General features: G+C 47.7%; 1 protein-coding gene across 2 annotated transcripts in view; it reads right to left on the bottom strand.

The window, feature by feature from the left end:
• Jp (junctophilin) overlaps window positions 1-16331 on the bottom strand; it is a 121084-nt gene extending 104753 nt beyond the window's left edge. Inside the window, exon 1 of one of the 2 annotated variants that reach the window (XM_077686529.1) lies at window positions 15565-16331. In XM_077686529.1, coding sequence (XP_077542655.1) covers window positions 15565-15943 — 379 coding nt within the window. In that variant the 5' untranslated portion in view covers window positions 15944-16331. The remainder of the gene's footprint in view (window positions 1-15564) is intronic. The other variant, XM_077686528.1, reaches the window with a different exon arrangement.
• Between the last annotated feature and the right edge of the window lie 395 nt (window positions 16332-16726).

Raw genomic sequence — 16726 nt, 5'->3', positions numbered from 1 at the left:
CAGAACTCAAAATGTACTCAAAACTCAATATGTAATCAAACTCAAAATGTGCTCAAACTCAAAATGTACTCAGAACTCAAAATGGACTCAAACTCAAAATGTACTCAGAAGTCAAAATGGACTCAAACTCAAAATGGACTCAAACTCAAAATGTACTCAGAACTCAAAATGAGCTCAAACTCAAATTGTACTCAGAACTCAAAATGAACTCAAACTCAAAATGGACTCAAACTCAAAATGTACTCAAACTCAAAATGGACTCAAACTCAAAGTGTACTCAGAACTCAAAATGGACTCAAACTCAAAATGTACTCAGAACTCAAAATGGACTCAAACTCAAATTGTACTCAGAACTCAAAATGGACTCAAACTCAAAATGTACTCAGAACTCAAAATGAACTCAAACTCAAAATGTACTCAGAACTCAAAATGGACTCAAACTCAAAATGTACTCAGAACTCAAAATGGACTCAAACTCAATCGGACTCAAACTCAGTCGTGATCACTCGGCTCAAACTCACTCAAGCTCAAACTCACCATGCCACACTAGCCTCGCGCTCACTCAAACTCAAACTCATGCGTGAGTTTGAGTCCAAATGAGTCTGAGTGAGTGGACTCATGAGTGAGTTTGCCGACCTCTGCTCCTATGACGACTCAACCGTCTAAATCTAAGCCCCAAGCAGCGGGTCGCCTAACAGGAAATGAAATGTATGTCTTCAATTTGTTTCGTTGTTGTTGACTTGGATCAGATAAATGTTTTTTGTGCCCAACGCATTAATTTTTATGCACCTTCACAAACGTCCTAGGAAGTTTGGGGATGTTCGCGAGGCTCACAAAGTTCTTGTGAATATTTTCTCCGGGCTGTAAGGCATACAGTACCTTCTTCAGAAATTGGCTTTCCGTATGGCTGCGTACAAGAGTACAAACCTACAGCGTGCGTTGTTTATTCACATGCAAATGCAACGAGAAGGTTTGTGCGACGCCGCCGCGAAACGGCGCAGACAACGTTGTCCAGAGTATTCGAGGGAGGCTTTTGGGCCCCGAATTTCTATCCCAACCATCGTTATCGTAACGAACTGAATTTCAACCCGAACAGTTGACATGATTACGCTGTTGAAGGGTTGATATACTTGCTAACGAAGGCAATAAATAGTATACGTGCCGAGTTTCAGCAAAACACAATGCGAAACCGATGAATATATCCAAGCAGCTCTTTATTGTTTTCCAACCCCTTCAGGCGCAAAGAACAAATCCTGGCCTACTCAGGATTGACGTTCGATGAATTGAAGAAAATTGCTCTTTCTTTCCTGTTCAGGACTGAGGAGCCCGCTTACTAACCAGCTCGATTTTACTGTTAAATAAAGTTTTCTCCTCCTCCTCCTCCTCCTCCTCCTCCTCCTCCTCCTGCTCCTCCTTCTTTTCTTGAGTGCAGATTTACTATAACGCATATCTGAATATTGGGAAGATATGGCTGTGGGAAATGTATCGAAATATCCCTCCAAGTCTGAACAAACATAGTGTTACTGTATGTTTGTCATACAGGTGACTCATTTTGCTCAATAAGCCTCCATACTGATTTGAAGCCTGGTATAAAACCAGCACGCGCCTATATACACACAGTATGTTATTTGGAAATTAACCTAAATTTTTTGAGCCCCATAGTGCATTTCGGCACACTTCCATTCCGTGACAACGTAAAGTGACGTGATAGAATAGTTTCGAGAACTAGGCAAGGTTGCAAAATCTGTTTTACCTTACATGCTATTAGCTGGAATCGTAATGCCTTCAGCCAAAGCAGACAGCCCCGAGGGCCTGGAATTTGTTTTGGTCTTGCATTTTCGCTGTTGTCGGTTGTTGGACTCTGGCTGTTACATTTATTCGAAAGATTGCTGAATACAGAAACTGACACCTAGCTCCGACTCTTCGCGCTCCGCACAGGACCGGCTTTGCAGTAATGGGGCGACGCCGGCACGGTTTCTTCCGGAGCAGTATCAAAAATTATACTTTAAATGACGCCTTGAGCTAGTTTATGCGATTTTAAGTCTTTTATTACGAAAAAAAGTTGCGCATACGCGAAATATGGTGTGGACAAGCATCAGAAGTTAATTGCGCGCAAAGAAACAGCAGAGAGAGAGAGAGCTCGAGTGAAGCAGACGACAAATGAGAGAGACCCTAAGCCGACGTCACGGAGACGCGCTTCGCAGCGCCGCCCGTGGTCGCGCTCACCACCAAATTTGCGCTGGTTGAATTCTTAAGAGAGCGAGAATTGTTAGAGTGAAGAGGTTGGGGCCGAAGTCATCAGTGGATCGAAGCCTCACGCGAGAACAGAAGACGACTTCTGCAGCACTTTAGTAGCTTATAGTGCGTGGCCAATCTCCGAGTGACTATTCATTTCCCGCGTTCCCCGGTTACTCATTGCAGATCACTCAACGTTACACTGTGGCATTGAAACTAAAATTACACCACCCAGAACCATAATTTCTGCCAAAAAAAATGTGTTCTGAAGCATTCCACTTAATTTTATGTTCCGGATTTCAGGTAACCGGATTCAAATGCAAAAGCTCGATGGCTGGTTACAAACCTGAACCACAATTTTGGTGCCCCCCCGTGTTTTCGTTGAGGTAAAAGAAAAAAAAGGATTTGACAGGTAGACACGTTTCGATGCGTGACGACTGATTTCACCAGAAACGAATTCGGTCGATGTCGCTGGTGACTCGGGGAAGGCTGGGCCACAGTTTTGCGTAGGTGTCCCAGCGCTAAATGCTTAATGAAGCGCGCAGCGAGAAGTGATTTTTAAAGTGCTGCCTCTGTGTCAATGTCCGTGTAACGAGGCGCCACTTGGTTCGCGACAACTTAACGCACCAGTCTCAACCACCGTCAAACATTAGAGCTGCTGGATACAGATATGGCCCGTCACTCTCCTTCATATATCACGCTCGAACGTGGAGGTTTTTCGAAGGCGATACCTCCTTAGGTTTTAATAAGAGCAAGCTGAATATCAAAATACATGGTTGCCGTCATGGTTGCGACAATACCGCGTTGGATACAAACTTTCCCACATTAATGTGGGAAAGTTTGTCTTCAAAACCATAATTAATTAAGGTAGCAACAGAACGGAAGGGGAATTTAAAAAAAAACACGTTTTCGGTCCACAGTGGCGTCTTTTATGTGTTTAAGCTTTCTACGACATGTATATGTTGCTCAAGGAAAAGCCCGCTTCTAGATTTTACAGCGAAGCTGTCGTAGTGCCATTATCGGGATATTTCGAGACCCCTGCGTTCGGCATCAAAAACTGCGCCCACAATACGCATGTGCCGTCTCGGGGGCATTGGCAAATGACTACGACACGAGCCATCAGAAGTTGAAGTAGAAATTAATAACGTCTAAAAATCAGTTCACTGATGATTCCCCGCATAATGTACATTTATTGAACGTAGGGTATAGGTGAACCTTTTGTGACTGTCACGATGTTTAAAGGGAAAGTATTTCGCTCTTCCTCTGTGTCGCTCCTCCCTGACGTGGGGAGGAGCAAGACTGGGGAACAGTGAACTTATTGAGTGAGGAAGAAGTTCCCCTCGAACAGAAGCATTGTGATTTTACTCATCAACAAGAGAAGAGAGAATGTTTTAGTGAAGAGTAGAATTCGCGTCATTGTCCCTTATCACTTGCCCATTGTATGGCGATACTCAGACTAACTTCGAGTAAGACCAAGTAAAACCTTCCTTTCACTTTTTATTTTCTTTTCTTGCATGCAAGTTTGTTTATTTAAATAAAAGGGTTACGACAGCCGGCCGTTTTTGGAGGGAGTTTTTATGGCTAGGAGGATGTTATTTGCAAGAAGGTACGCGACTTCCAGATAGACAAATGAACAAACTTAATTTGGCTTGTTTTTCAGACACACGTTTACATCGCGATGTCACGGCCCACTTATTGTTTAATACCAGTGCCCTATTTTTTAGCTGGTTTAATTCGGACTTTAAGATATTCATCGTAAAACGTTGCCACTGGATTCTAACGACACCAAACTAAGCCTCCGCAACGACAACCTCCACCTCGCTCCGCAGCATGTCATTCTATACAGGGTGTTACATGGATGACGTGAAGTAATTTAAAAAAAAATAGGTTTTTGTAGGCAACGTTGTCTTTCTTACGCAAAATGGTTAGAGGCCGTGGCGGACGCAATGAAACGGGTTCCAAGTGCCATTTGCCGAAATAATTAACATTATTTCTTAGTTACCTTTTGGATTAGTTTAGTTAGTTGTTTGATTGTAATAAGTAAATTTTAGAGGATCATCAAGCAAACCGATAAACATCATTACATTTACGAAATTGAAATCACTTGCGGAGCTACAGCGCTCAGAACGTCAGCTCTCCAGATGAGCGCAACGGGCTCCATGTGGCAACTGAGCGCCGCAAAGCCACGCCCACGCGCTCATGTCACTCGGAGCTGTACACGTCACACGCACACCACGCTTTATCTTCGGCTTTATCTTCTCCCGCAAACGGCGGCCACTGTGCAACACTTTCCGCTCTAGCCGAAGATAAAGCGTGGTGTGCGTGTGACGTGTACACCTCCGAGTGACATGAGCGCGTGGGCGTGGCTTTGCGGCGCTCAGTTGCCACAGGGAGCCCGTTGCGCTCATCTGGAGAGCTGACGTTCTGAGCGCTGTAGCTGCGCACGCAATTAAAAGTTAGCAAATCTAATGATGGTTATCGTTTTGCTTGCTGATCCTCTACAATTTCCTCATTACAATTAAACACCTAAATAGAATAATTAAAAAGGTCATTAACAAATTATAGTTATTTCTGTAAATAGCACATGGAACCCGTTTTATTGCATCCGCCACGGCCTCTGACCCCTTCGCGCAGGAAAAATCATTTTACCCCAGAAGTCTTTTTTTTTTAAATTACTTGGTCTTCCCTGTAACACCCTGTAGAAAAATGCCCAGGATTTTTGATGGGCACTCGTTATCGAGTCCGTGTTGCCACTTATCACTGAAATGTCTGATGGGCACTCGTTATCGAGTCCGCGTTGCCACTTATCACTGAAATGTCTGATTGTTTTATCTGGCGGGAAGCATAGCGCCGACCCCATTCAGCTATTTCACACAGTGTTTAACATTCTTGACACAAATTTTGTTAGCTCGCGTCATCTTCCGTCTTGAAATGGGCGACTCAGCGCGTGTGGTGCCCCGCCGAAGCGTGCTTGCCCGCATAGACTAAAGGCCAACGAGGTAGCCGAACGCCCGTTTGGAAGGGGAGAGAAGTGAACGTCCTTTGAGATTCAAAACCGGCTCCTCTTGGAGAAACGTGCGCAGATGGGCGAACAAGTGGCACCAGTAGCCCTGCGTTGATCACGAAGTTCCTTTTGCGCACCGCAGTGCATAAGCGCACTTGGGGAAAAACCAAAGCTGTTTTTGGCGGATGCGCGTTTGCGCGTCATGCCTCGGAATAAAACCCTCAATGCAAGATGGAAAAGCAATGCAAGTAAAACGAATGCAGCACGTTCTCACCAGTACTTAGTCAATGGAAAACGCCGGTAGCCGTGAAAGAACTAACCCAAAGAAGACAACTGCGAGAAAAAAGACTACTGGCATGGGATTGCTCACACGGTGTATTTGTGTTTTTTTTAGGTAAGACCTTTTCGAATCAGCTAAAATTTGTTTGCATCATGTTTAGAAAGTTAGCTACATTAGACGGGCTGTTTCAGATGTGCTTAATTTGGAAATTATTGCGACGGTTGTCATGAGCACTCCTGGACATGTTCTCCATTTCCCGTGGCCCCAGCCACGTGCAGAGTGGGCACTGCACGTAATTTTCGCCCCTCGGCATAACACTCCAGTCTGTCGCTGAAATACATCGCCAGCTTTGAAGCCATTTTCTTCCTAAACCTATTGTGGCCCCACTCATGAACTACAACCAAAATGTGTGAAAATGCAAATGTCCACCATAATACTTTTTTTTTTCATTAGACCAGATACTTAGCGTAAAAACCGGGGTAGCAGAAATAAGCTCACTTTAGAAATGGCTCCAATTATCTAAATTATAGTGGCACTGCATGTGCCACTAGCAAGGTCCTTCGCTATTCTTTTCCCTGAAAAGTCGCGAGCAACACAGGGATTGATGAAATAGATGCCCCCTGCCACTTTTTAATAAGAAATTTGGGCCGCACATGTCAATGGTGCTTTGATACATCGACTAAGCTAAACATTTTACACTAACTCTGCTTGTTGGACCGATCTTGCGTATGTACGCCCTTTACTCAATAAACGTCGGCTACCAAAGTTTGGGGTACTACTTGAAGCTAAGAAATATGTCCTGCTGTGTAAGTATCGGTGGAAAGCCTCACTCCGACTCTATGCATCAAGAATCCCACAATAACACAGACTGCCAGTGTTTTTTTTCTTTCTACTACGTGGTTTTGGAAAATTGATGAACGCCCGACATATCGTTTTCACAGTACCATTGCTCACCACATTCGGTCCCCCTAAATATATTGAATTAGCCACCGTACCAACTCGTTTAATGAACTCAGAGAGGAAAAGAAAATATTATTGGTTAAACCGCCCTGCAAGTCCGAGCCGTCGTACCACAGCCTCTAAATGAGGAGACAACGTGTTAGCAGTGCTCCCAAAGGTTGTCACAAACCTGAAAGCAGTGGGGCTTCGGCGGGAGTTCCACATGGCATCATGATGAATGTGACACACTTGCCTATACCATTATCGGCCAATGCTTGAAAGAGGAGTTAATCAAATAAAAAGTTTCGATCAATTAACCAATTACCGTAAATTCACTATTGCAATCAAACAATGATTTTAACAAATACTAACCTCCCCTCAAACACCCCCCCCCCCCTACCCCCAGGTGGTCATCCCTCAAACATACCCACACAGTTCCACATACCCTCACAGGGGCTGGGCAAGCATTGGTAAACCGGAAAATCGAATCTATAATATCGGTATACCAATTTAAATAGACTATTCAACAAAATCGTTTCTAAAGTTATTAGTATTCATTTCTTCCGCCAATCAATTCACCATTCAATCAATCACAACTCCATTCCTCAGTGTAAGCTAGCACCGGAAGATTTTTGAACGTGCGTTGTTTCCGTTCCCTCTTCCTTAACATTCCTCCTGCCAATGCAGACTGTAATAATGCTCTAAAGTGACACTCGCTGCCTCATCCTTGCCATGCAAGCAGCTGGTCACGCCTTATTCTTCAGCCATCGTATGCTGCCTTTTATAACACAGCCTTTTACTTTAGCTATCGAATGATGACCCTGTTCTAAGGCAGTATTGTTACTTTTTTGGGTGCTATTAGGACTGGGACACAACGTAAGCAAATCTGCGACGCACACGTCCGTCGCATGCACTTCCGGCCATTACATACTGCCTGAACGACATACGTCAGACACTGCACATTTACCCACAGAACGCTAAACATCTATCTACTCATGGGCGTAAACGGTTGGGGGCGTCTGACTAGGGTATCACCCTCCCTATGTGCACATTTATGCTGCATTTCAGCAGCACTTCGTTCATGGTTTACGGCGTGCGTGCCTGAGCCCGCTAAAGGAGCAGCCAGGACTAGCTCTGGCCCGAAAGTTCTCAGCCGAGCCTCAGTTCTGTCAGCTGCATCTCCGTTCCGTCTTTTTCCATGCTGTGAAGCAAACAACTGCACCAATTCACCCATAGTTGCCCTTGTTACGTATTGGACAGGTCCACCGCGTACACGTGCAATACGGCGAAGTGATCGGCGTTTCGGCTCGAAAACTTAAAGGGACACTGAAGTGAATCGTAAACACTGTCTACTGACTGTGTCAGGATAAAATTAGTATGGCTACATCATGTTCCGAGTTTTCCCGGCCAAGTTACACCCATTCTTTCCCAAGAAAAATTGCGTTCAAGAGTGCCGTCCGTCTCCTTTTCCCCTTGCTGCTTTGGTGATTTAAACGGTGACGATACATTGGGGAGCCCGCAGGGCAGCGTTTAATCAATTACAGACGCGTCATTGGCGAAGGAACTCCGCCAGAACAGATGCAAAGCCGATATTAACCACGAATAAGGTCAACATTATTAGTTTGAAGACTTACATAACATCACACCACGTCGCAAGCCAGTGTTACGTCACTTTCACACCCATGTTACATCACTGCGGTATACTTCGTTAGGCGGCCGTGAAGATTGTTTACTCTTCGTCCGATCTTTGGCAAAAAACGACGGCTGCACACCTGAGCTGAAAAGGGAAATGATATGATATGTGATTTATATGTGGTGTGATATGTGATTAGAATGCTGGTGGAGAAAAAGCAGAGAGGGGAATATTGCCTAGGACAGTTACCACCTGTAACAAAAAAAATAGTATTTTGTGCCTAATAAGCTTTTTGAGCCAGCCCTAAGCAGCGCTAGTATTAAACCAAGAGTGTAAAACATAGGTATATTAGTCCTTGTTGGTAAGATGACATGTCCTCACCCCGCTACAAAGGGAAAACCAATAGCGATCATCATCATCGTGAGTCAAACTGTACAATACAGCCTAAAATAAGGGCTCGAAAAATTTACGTTACAGTGCATTTAGGGACAGATTGGCCCACCAATGAAGGAATCGACCCACCTCCGCTGTGAAACAAGCGCCCCCAGCGTTGTTGACTCGCCTCTTATTTTCTGATAGATTTTTTCGCTAGCTAGAGTCCGGCCGTGGCGTAAGGCAGTCTTTTGTGTGCCATGTTTTTTTCTCTCTCTTTTTTTTTCCGGAACCCTTTACGCGACTTTTTTCGTGTTGGCCTCATCACGAATAGTTCTTCTTACCACCGCGGTACGAGCTATAATTGCAACGAGCCACTCGACACGAGCATAAAAAGCGCCTGCGTTTGGGAATAGGTATGCCTCCAAAGTGTTACAGAGTATTCGCGGCCTGCAGCTGGCATGCGGCCGATAAGAAACCCCGACCATGCGCTCTTCATGCCGGTGAACAAAGCCTTGCTCTTGGCATTCATAACGCCTCTTGCGAAAGCCTTCGGCGCTTCCCCGATTGGCACCTACCCCCCCCCCCCCCCACCCCTGCTCCCCTTCATCCGTTCTGCAGGCTCCAGTGCTGCCCGCTTCCTTTTCTTCCCTGCGGCTTTCCTCCAAGGTCAGAAACACATGGTCAGGCCGCAGCGCTCGATGGCTGCGCGCTGACAAATCACCAGCGGCCCGGAGATGGCGAACGTGAGGGATGCATCAACCCCGGAAGGGAAGCAGGTAGAAAGCGGGCCTCCGCTTGGGGGCAAGCCGAATCTTTTTGGCCAGGGCGTCGGGGGCGCACCTACTAAATAAGGCTGACGACAGTAGCGCCGGCTCGACACTGGTTCCGGCCGTCTCGCGCTCTCATCGAACCATTTCTCGGCGCGCCTGCCGTACGCTGCCTTTGCCGGAAGGAACCGCTCGCTCGCCGCGTATTCCTTTTTTTTTTTTTTTTCATTTTCCGTGTAATGCGCCACTCAGCGGCTCGTTTGTCATTGTCAGCGGCAGCGAGGTACAGGAACGAAATGCCGCCGTGATGCCGCCTTGCAAGCAGTCCCTTGGCACCGATTTCCTACCCGAATCGACGTTGGCAGCTACTTCCCGTTTCAACTCGTGCCCCAATTTTCCGGCTGCCGTTGGCCAAGGGAACAAAGGAGGCGTGCGGGGAAAATATCTCCCGCAGCGTATCGGCGGCGAAAGAGGCGAAGGCGGCGCAGTGCGGAAGCCGCAGTATTGTTTCAGATGTGCCCTTTTGAGACGAGGAAGGCGATAGTAAAAGCACATTTGCATTTCCCGCGGCGTGTTTGTTTTGCCCCATGCCTACTTTCCCTGATTGCTTTCCCTATTGTCCTCCCCTCCGCTTTTTTTTTATAAGATTTCACGAGGGAGTTTCGAGATGCGATTAAAAGAGCTCAGCTAGGGTGTTCGAGAAGGCCTGCGCTTCAGAGAAGAGGTAACTTTAAAAGCAGAAATTCCTTTATTGTTCAAAAGGGCAGCACGTGTGACGTACACGTTATACTTTTTGTGGAGATTCAGGGGGAAAAAACCACGGCCGCGCGTTAGGAAACACACGCAGAATTTTTACGACTTCGACAAAAATTGAACTGTTCTCAAAGCCAGTTTTTTTTTTTTTTGTCCTTCGTGTACCATCTCAGCCAATAAGAAAAAAAGAAACAACGGAGATTTAAATTCATCTACAGTGTTGCGACATCTCATAAGGTTGGTTGTTTGCCCCATAATATGACTGTTCTTGCCTGTTTCATTTGCTGGCAGAGTTGAAAATCATTATCTTGCAGTAGGTTCTTACCAGTTTCACCTCAACGGTAAATCTTTTTTTTTTTGCCACTCATCACATGTCATCAAACATAGCGCTTGCCTTCGCAACAATTCCCTGTTTCTGATGAACAGTTGCCAACTTGAAGATTTCTTGTGGTTGCGACTGGGTTTTCTTTTTCTTTTCCTCCCGAAACCCCGGACTTGGGGATCTCTTCGATAAAGTGCACCAACAACAACAATATTTTCCAACCTAAAGAAATTTGAATTCTGTCGCATATAAAGCATAACCCCCTCTCCACCTGAGCTGTTTTCTTTTCGGACGAAAGGTACACCGGGGAACGCTCCTGTGGATCTGCTTCACCACAGGACATCCCAATAGCCGGTCACTGCGAACGATTGAAGGAGAGCCGATGCATAACGGAACCTTGGATACGATTGCGCTCATAAATGGGATCTGCGTTGTGCAGTCCCTCACTCCATATACCCCATTATTGAATAAAACCGTATGCTAGGCCACGTAAAGCGCCGAATCGGCTGCTTTCTCAATGGTGACCAGAGAGTGCACTGCGGCAAGGCATACCGGTCTTAGAGGGCATCACAATGATAATTTATTGCACTCACCGACGAAAGCGATCACGTAGAAAGACCAGTCTGTAGTTCCACGAAAGTTTTCGACACTCATTACGGTCACCCAGCATTCAAATCGGCTCATAATTAACACGGAACGTACACAACCCACACACACACATACACAACCCACACATACACATACACACATTACACACATGATAACTGAAATATTTTTTCTGCAATTTTTAATCTTTTCTCTTTTACTTTCTCGCAGAGCGTGATCCAGCTGCATTTGTTTCTTTCAACAGTCATGTCTCTGCCCCCCTCCATTTTCATGAGCCGATTTTCTGCGGAAGCGAGGCCGGTGACAAGCGCCGTCAACTATCGCCAATTTTATCGCAAACAAATCCATCACTCCACATATCTGGTTTTCTTTCTTTCTCCTTTTTTTACGTCGGAGCTTCTGTGTTGCTCATTCATTTGCTGGCTAGCACAAAATATCTTCTTCACCACCGCGCTAACTGAGCGTGGGTTATTTCAAGAATCGTTGAGAAAAAATAAGCACACGCATGGCTGAATGCGTGCGAGCAAAAGTGGCTGACCGCGTGTTTGTTCACCGCTCGAACCCATTTCAACGTCGATTATATTAAGCAACCAAACCAAAGCAAAACACTAGCCATCAAGCAACTTTTTGGGAAACGATTGATTTTATGATTGCCACAGCAGAGCAACCTTGAAAGAGAAGCAACAGCGTCGCGCGTATTCCTCTGATAACGATGTTTACTCCTCACTGCGTCCCTTTTAATGCTTGAAAAATTACACGTTGCGTAATAAGTGGTGGAACCTGCTAACTGCATACTTAACACGTTATCCCCTTCAGCGCCCACACCCTTATGGCTTTGATTTTTGTATTAATGCATAGAGAGATAGTTTGGCATCGAAATACCATGCTTTCTTTTTGTGGCTAAGGAGCTGTGCTGCTGAGCGCATAGACAACCCGGCTGCAGCGGCCATTTTTAAGAGGGGGGTGAAAAACTAAAATGCCCCTGGGTCGACATTTAGGCACATGTTAGCGATACCGAGCTGGTCAAAATTAATCCGGAGCCCTCCACTAGGGAGAGCCTCACAGTACAGGGGTAGCTTCGGCGCGTAAAACGCCCAAATTTGAATTACAAAAACTCACTGCAGGAAAGCCAACTTTACACAATGGGTTATCACAACGGACACGCGATGACGATTATGATGATGATGGGGACAACGACGACGACGACGATGATGATAAAAGGCGATGTACCTCAAGAACAAAAACTCTTCCCGTGGTCGGAATCTAACCTGGGTGCCTCGCGCTATGAAGCCGACGTCTATCCGATTTCGTCATTCCGACATGGTCGAAGGAGTTCGGATTTTGGACTTTGAGAAGCCGCGTGAGAGAAACCCCAGGTTGCATGGGGCAAACCTTCGCGTTTTAACAATCTTTCTCTTAAGAAAGAGGCTATGACTTTTTTTTATTTTCGCGAACAGAAAAAAGAAGCGCACTACGGAAGATTAGTCAGATTAGTGCTTTCAAGATTAAAATTTGACCCCCAGCTTTCACGAAGGTGCATACTTATGCCCAATGCATTTAATATTCAGAAATGCTTATATTTTATGCAGAAATACCGGCACATTAATGCAAAGCAAATTGCATGATTAGTTAGACCATGTATTATGGAGTATCGAGACATTGTGAAGGAAAAAAGACGAGAAACGGGGTCGTAAGACACACCGGCTCGTGGCATTTTTCCTGGCTATAGCTACTCGTTTTCTCCGTTATAGAACGTGACTGAACACCCCACGTCTCATTTTTAGGCACAAAATGCCTTCAGCAATACTCAATTAACACGTATCCAATTTTTGTTCGTGCACGTATACGTGCGTAAGGGCGCATAGACATCTGCAGCGCGCGCGTGAAACACAAAATTCACCAGTGGGGTGTCACTACAGTGATGTTTCTGAACACTAATTATGCCCGTTTGTTCGTTAACGCGACTGCATAACAATACAAAATTTCTCATCTTTGCGATTCCGGTTAATCCGCACTGAACATGTAAAAAATGCAGAAGATTCGCGTTGGCTCGCTTAATTAAAAAACGTGGACTTCTACGGAATATTGTGGTCGCTGTAAACAGCTGCAACTTCGCGCAGTAGTGCGCAGGAGTTAAAACAAATCACACAGCGTTGGTCATCCAAACCAGACCTGTACCCGCGGCGAATCCCATCTCAGTCATCGTCACAATTACAAATACCAGTATTATAACAAATTACACGTCTCTTCCGACGCCACAACCGCAATGCGGCCGCGCGGAAATATGACGAAATACTTGTAAAACGTATTGCAATGCAAATTTTTGTAAGAACTAATCGCCACATGTCCTGTCCACTATAAAACAACTCTTCCAAGTTCTATTGCCCTCATCGGTTTAGAAATATGCTCAATCGCGATTCCAAAACGACCGTTATCTATTTCATCACGCCTATTTTCTAATTACCTCGAATGCAGCAGCGACCCACAACGTCAGCACGCGTCTTCCCTCGTGGGGCCACCTTGAGCACCACGCCTCTTTTACTTTTTCATTCTATGTACTTGACTAATTTCTCGAGGAAAGGTTGAGGCTGACTGTTCTCTCTCCTTTTTTTTCAGCTCTCCAGAGCGTGATAGGAGCTCCCAAGGGCAGAAAAATAATCTCGGACCGACACGCCTGGAACACAACCCGGGCAATAAGGAAGGAGTTCTCGAAGAAGCAGGAAACCGCGGCAGTATAGCTCGAGTTTCGAATCACGGCGCACCGCGCGGGCTACAAAATTTGGCCGGCGGGCTCATTTGATCTCTAGGTAATCAATTTGCCGCGCGTACACGCACCGTGCCATGCAAAGCAAAGGAAGACTTTCCGCTTCGAATGCGTCGACTCTCGGCGTGCCGGCGCTGTACTGTAAATAGCGCGGGCCGGGTATACGCGGCAGTGGGGGGAGCCCAGCGAGGCTTTCCACTTGATTGTTCGAGCAGCCATGGCGCCAGCTGAGCCCCGCTGCACGTCAGGCACTGGAGCCGGGCTCTGGGCCGCAACTTCGACCCACTCAGCCTCTGCTCTGCGCACACCTTCGCACAGCCCACCACTGTACTCTTACAGCCGGAAAAGCACCTCGGGCACGTTAGGTACGGGAGGTAGTTTCACTCTTTCGCACGGAAAGCAGGAGCACCGGTTAGGTGAAGATCTGAGCGAACGTGCGTTTGTTTCGCACACAGATGCAACTCCTAATGCGGTGAATAGGTGCACTGGAAACGATATTTTTCATTTTCTGACGTCGTTGCTCCCGTCAATGCACCGTATACGCGAGGAAACTCCACAGCACTTGGCTGGGACAATGCTGGAACACGAGCGTGCTAGGCACGTCAGCGTAAAGGATGGCGCAAGTTCAAGCTTTTCCTGTATGAGTATTTCGTGACACTTTTTTTATCGTGCTGAAAGCAGCAGGGGAAAGAAAATTTGCGAGTTTGCATCGACAGGGCCATGAATCTGACGTAGGAGTGGCGTTTCTTCTTTCCCATCGTGCCTTTCCCATGGTTTCCGTAGTGCAGTAGTACACAGTGGATGAGTGCATGAAATGCGAACAGAGGGTCCACAAGAAGATTTTCGTACCGTAGTTGTTCAAGTTAGCAGATGCAAAGTCGCACCTAAGACTATCTTTTGGCTTCCCCTGTGTAAAAATGGAAAAGAGAGCCCCCAGTAAGCAGGCAGGATAGATAATTTGTTTCACAAAGTTATAGAAAACTGTCAATCATACAGGCTAGCTATTACTTACTAATTAATGTTCCTTCCTATTTACGCAGTGCCATTAATGGGGTTTTTTCTCCCGCTTGATTAACATGCACGGTGGCTTGTTTACATTCGTTTGTGCGTGGGTACCTGTGTGTTCACTTTCCCGCCTGACTTTGCTCCCTCACATCCGCGTTTCCGCCTAGTCAGTTTGTTACAACATTGCGCTTCTGTCATTCCGTCAAAATCCGGACAGCTGCATGCAGTATACTGGATAGGTTTTTTTAAAGTCACGACACTCATATATTTTTAACACTCTCAGGTAAAATACGAAATACGGTGCAGCATGCGGTCATTCGAGTACAAATGTTGTGCGAGCCAAGCAAACAAGCGAATGAACAGCGTGGCACCGTCGGGGTTCCTGTGCTAAACCATGCACGAGCTCCGTTCCTTGAACATAACATTGGGCTCCGTCGGCACGAGTGCATTCATCGTTGCCTGTCGTTATCGGAGCACAACACTAGCGACTGCCTGGGGCCGCACTTCGATTGGACAGTGGCGTGGAAAGCCGCGATGAAAGGCATGGCCAAAAGGATCTCTCTCCCTCAATTGCCAAAGAGCACGCGTGGCGCCCTATTGGATATATATAGCCGCAACGGTGACTTCCTTTCGAGCCCAGGGAGTCCGCATGGGCCGACCTCCCGTGCTGCTGGAGCACACGCCCCGCCGCGTTCCCTGCCGCGGCGGTTAGGTGGCAAGCCAAGGGGACCGAGAGGCCAGGGAGGTGGCCAGTAAGGCGTCTCGGTCGCCATGGTTACAGGCCGCGACGCCAGGTACGGGCCGGTCACCGGAGGGGGTTAGCGCGAAAATAGTTGGCGGCGCCCAAGGTCGGCCGCCTTCGGGCGGGCCTGAGGACTGACCTCCGTCGGCGTACGTCTCGGATCCGTAGCCGTCCTGGAGGCCGTTGGCCCAGGTGCCCTCGTACTTGGCGCCCGAGCCGAGCGACTGGCGCACGCCGTAGCGGCCCTTGAAGCCCTGCGTCCACTCTCCGCGGTAGCGCCAGCGGCCTCGCGTCTCGACGCCCAGGCCGTGGCGCTTGCCGTTCTGCCACTGGCCCTCGTAGCCGCTCCCCGAGGGCCACGTGTAGACGCCGGACACCTCGAAGCCGTAGTGCCACGAGCCGCAGTACTCGCCCTGGCCCTTGGGGCCTGTGCAGACGCCGTGGCCGTGCGCCTTGCCGTCCTCCCAGCCGCCGCAGTAGGTGCCGCCATCGTCGAAGTCGAAGCGGCCGCCGCTCATCCTCCTCGCTCTAGCAGGGCACGGCCGTCGCCGCCGACGACATCGTCTCCAGTCGCCGTCGTGCTCCCTCTGGTTCGGGGTCGTTCGAAGGACAGATCGGGCGGCTTCGCAGTCTTCGCGGCCGCCCCCCTGCGAAACGCGCCGATCCCCGCTCCGCCGCGCGAGGCGCCAGCGGTTGTGCTTCTCGGCACACGCCCTCGCGCGGTCGACGCCGCCGACGACCCCCCAGCGCCGCCGCTCGGCGTCCGCCGCCGCTCCCGAAGAGGAGGACGAGGAGCAGCCGGCTTCTCCGCGCTCACACCCCGAGCTGTTTACTCCGCAGTGCGCGCGTCCGCTGCAGCGAAGCTCTCTTCTCCCCCGACACCGGAAGCGCTTCGCCCGCAGGGCCTCGCCGGACGACGCTCCCAACGTGTCGGGCACGACATCGCTCACGTTGCAAAAGCACGGACATGTGTAGGAACGGGGCGTGGACTGATCTAGATTTCTACAACGAAGCCCCGTCTACGCGTCGCGCCAACTCGAAAAATTCTCGTCTCCAGTTTCGGGCGAATGCTCTGTAGCAATCAAATTAAAGTAGGGATGTGTGAAAAACCTAATAAAATTGGCCGATAAGATGACTCTGCCATTACGCGGAGTTTAATTTACTTGTCATAATTAGGGCACAGTGAAGTTTAAACGTTACATGATTCCCGTCTGCCATCAATACGTGGCCGCCTACGGAGGGAGTATGCTCATAGGAAAAGGCTCTAACAAATTATTTGAAGATTAGCCCCTAAGATAACT

Source organism: Haemaphysalis longicornis, unplaced genomic scaffold, assembly GCF_048455015.1.
Source record: "Haemaphysalis longicornis isolate Haplotype H1 unplaced genomic scaffold, Haemaphysalis longicornis Haplotype H1 scaffold_1, whole genome shotgun sequence".
Lineage (NCBI taxonomy): Eukaryota > Metazoa > Arthropoda > Arachnida > Ixodida > Ixodidae > Haemaphysalis > Haemaphysalis longicornis.
Note: the sequence above shows the minus strand (reverse complement) of the source record. Positions and strands in the feature narration are given on the sequence as shown.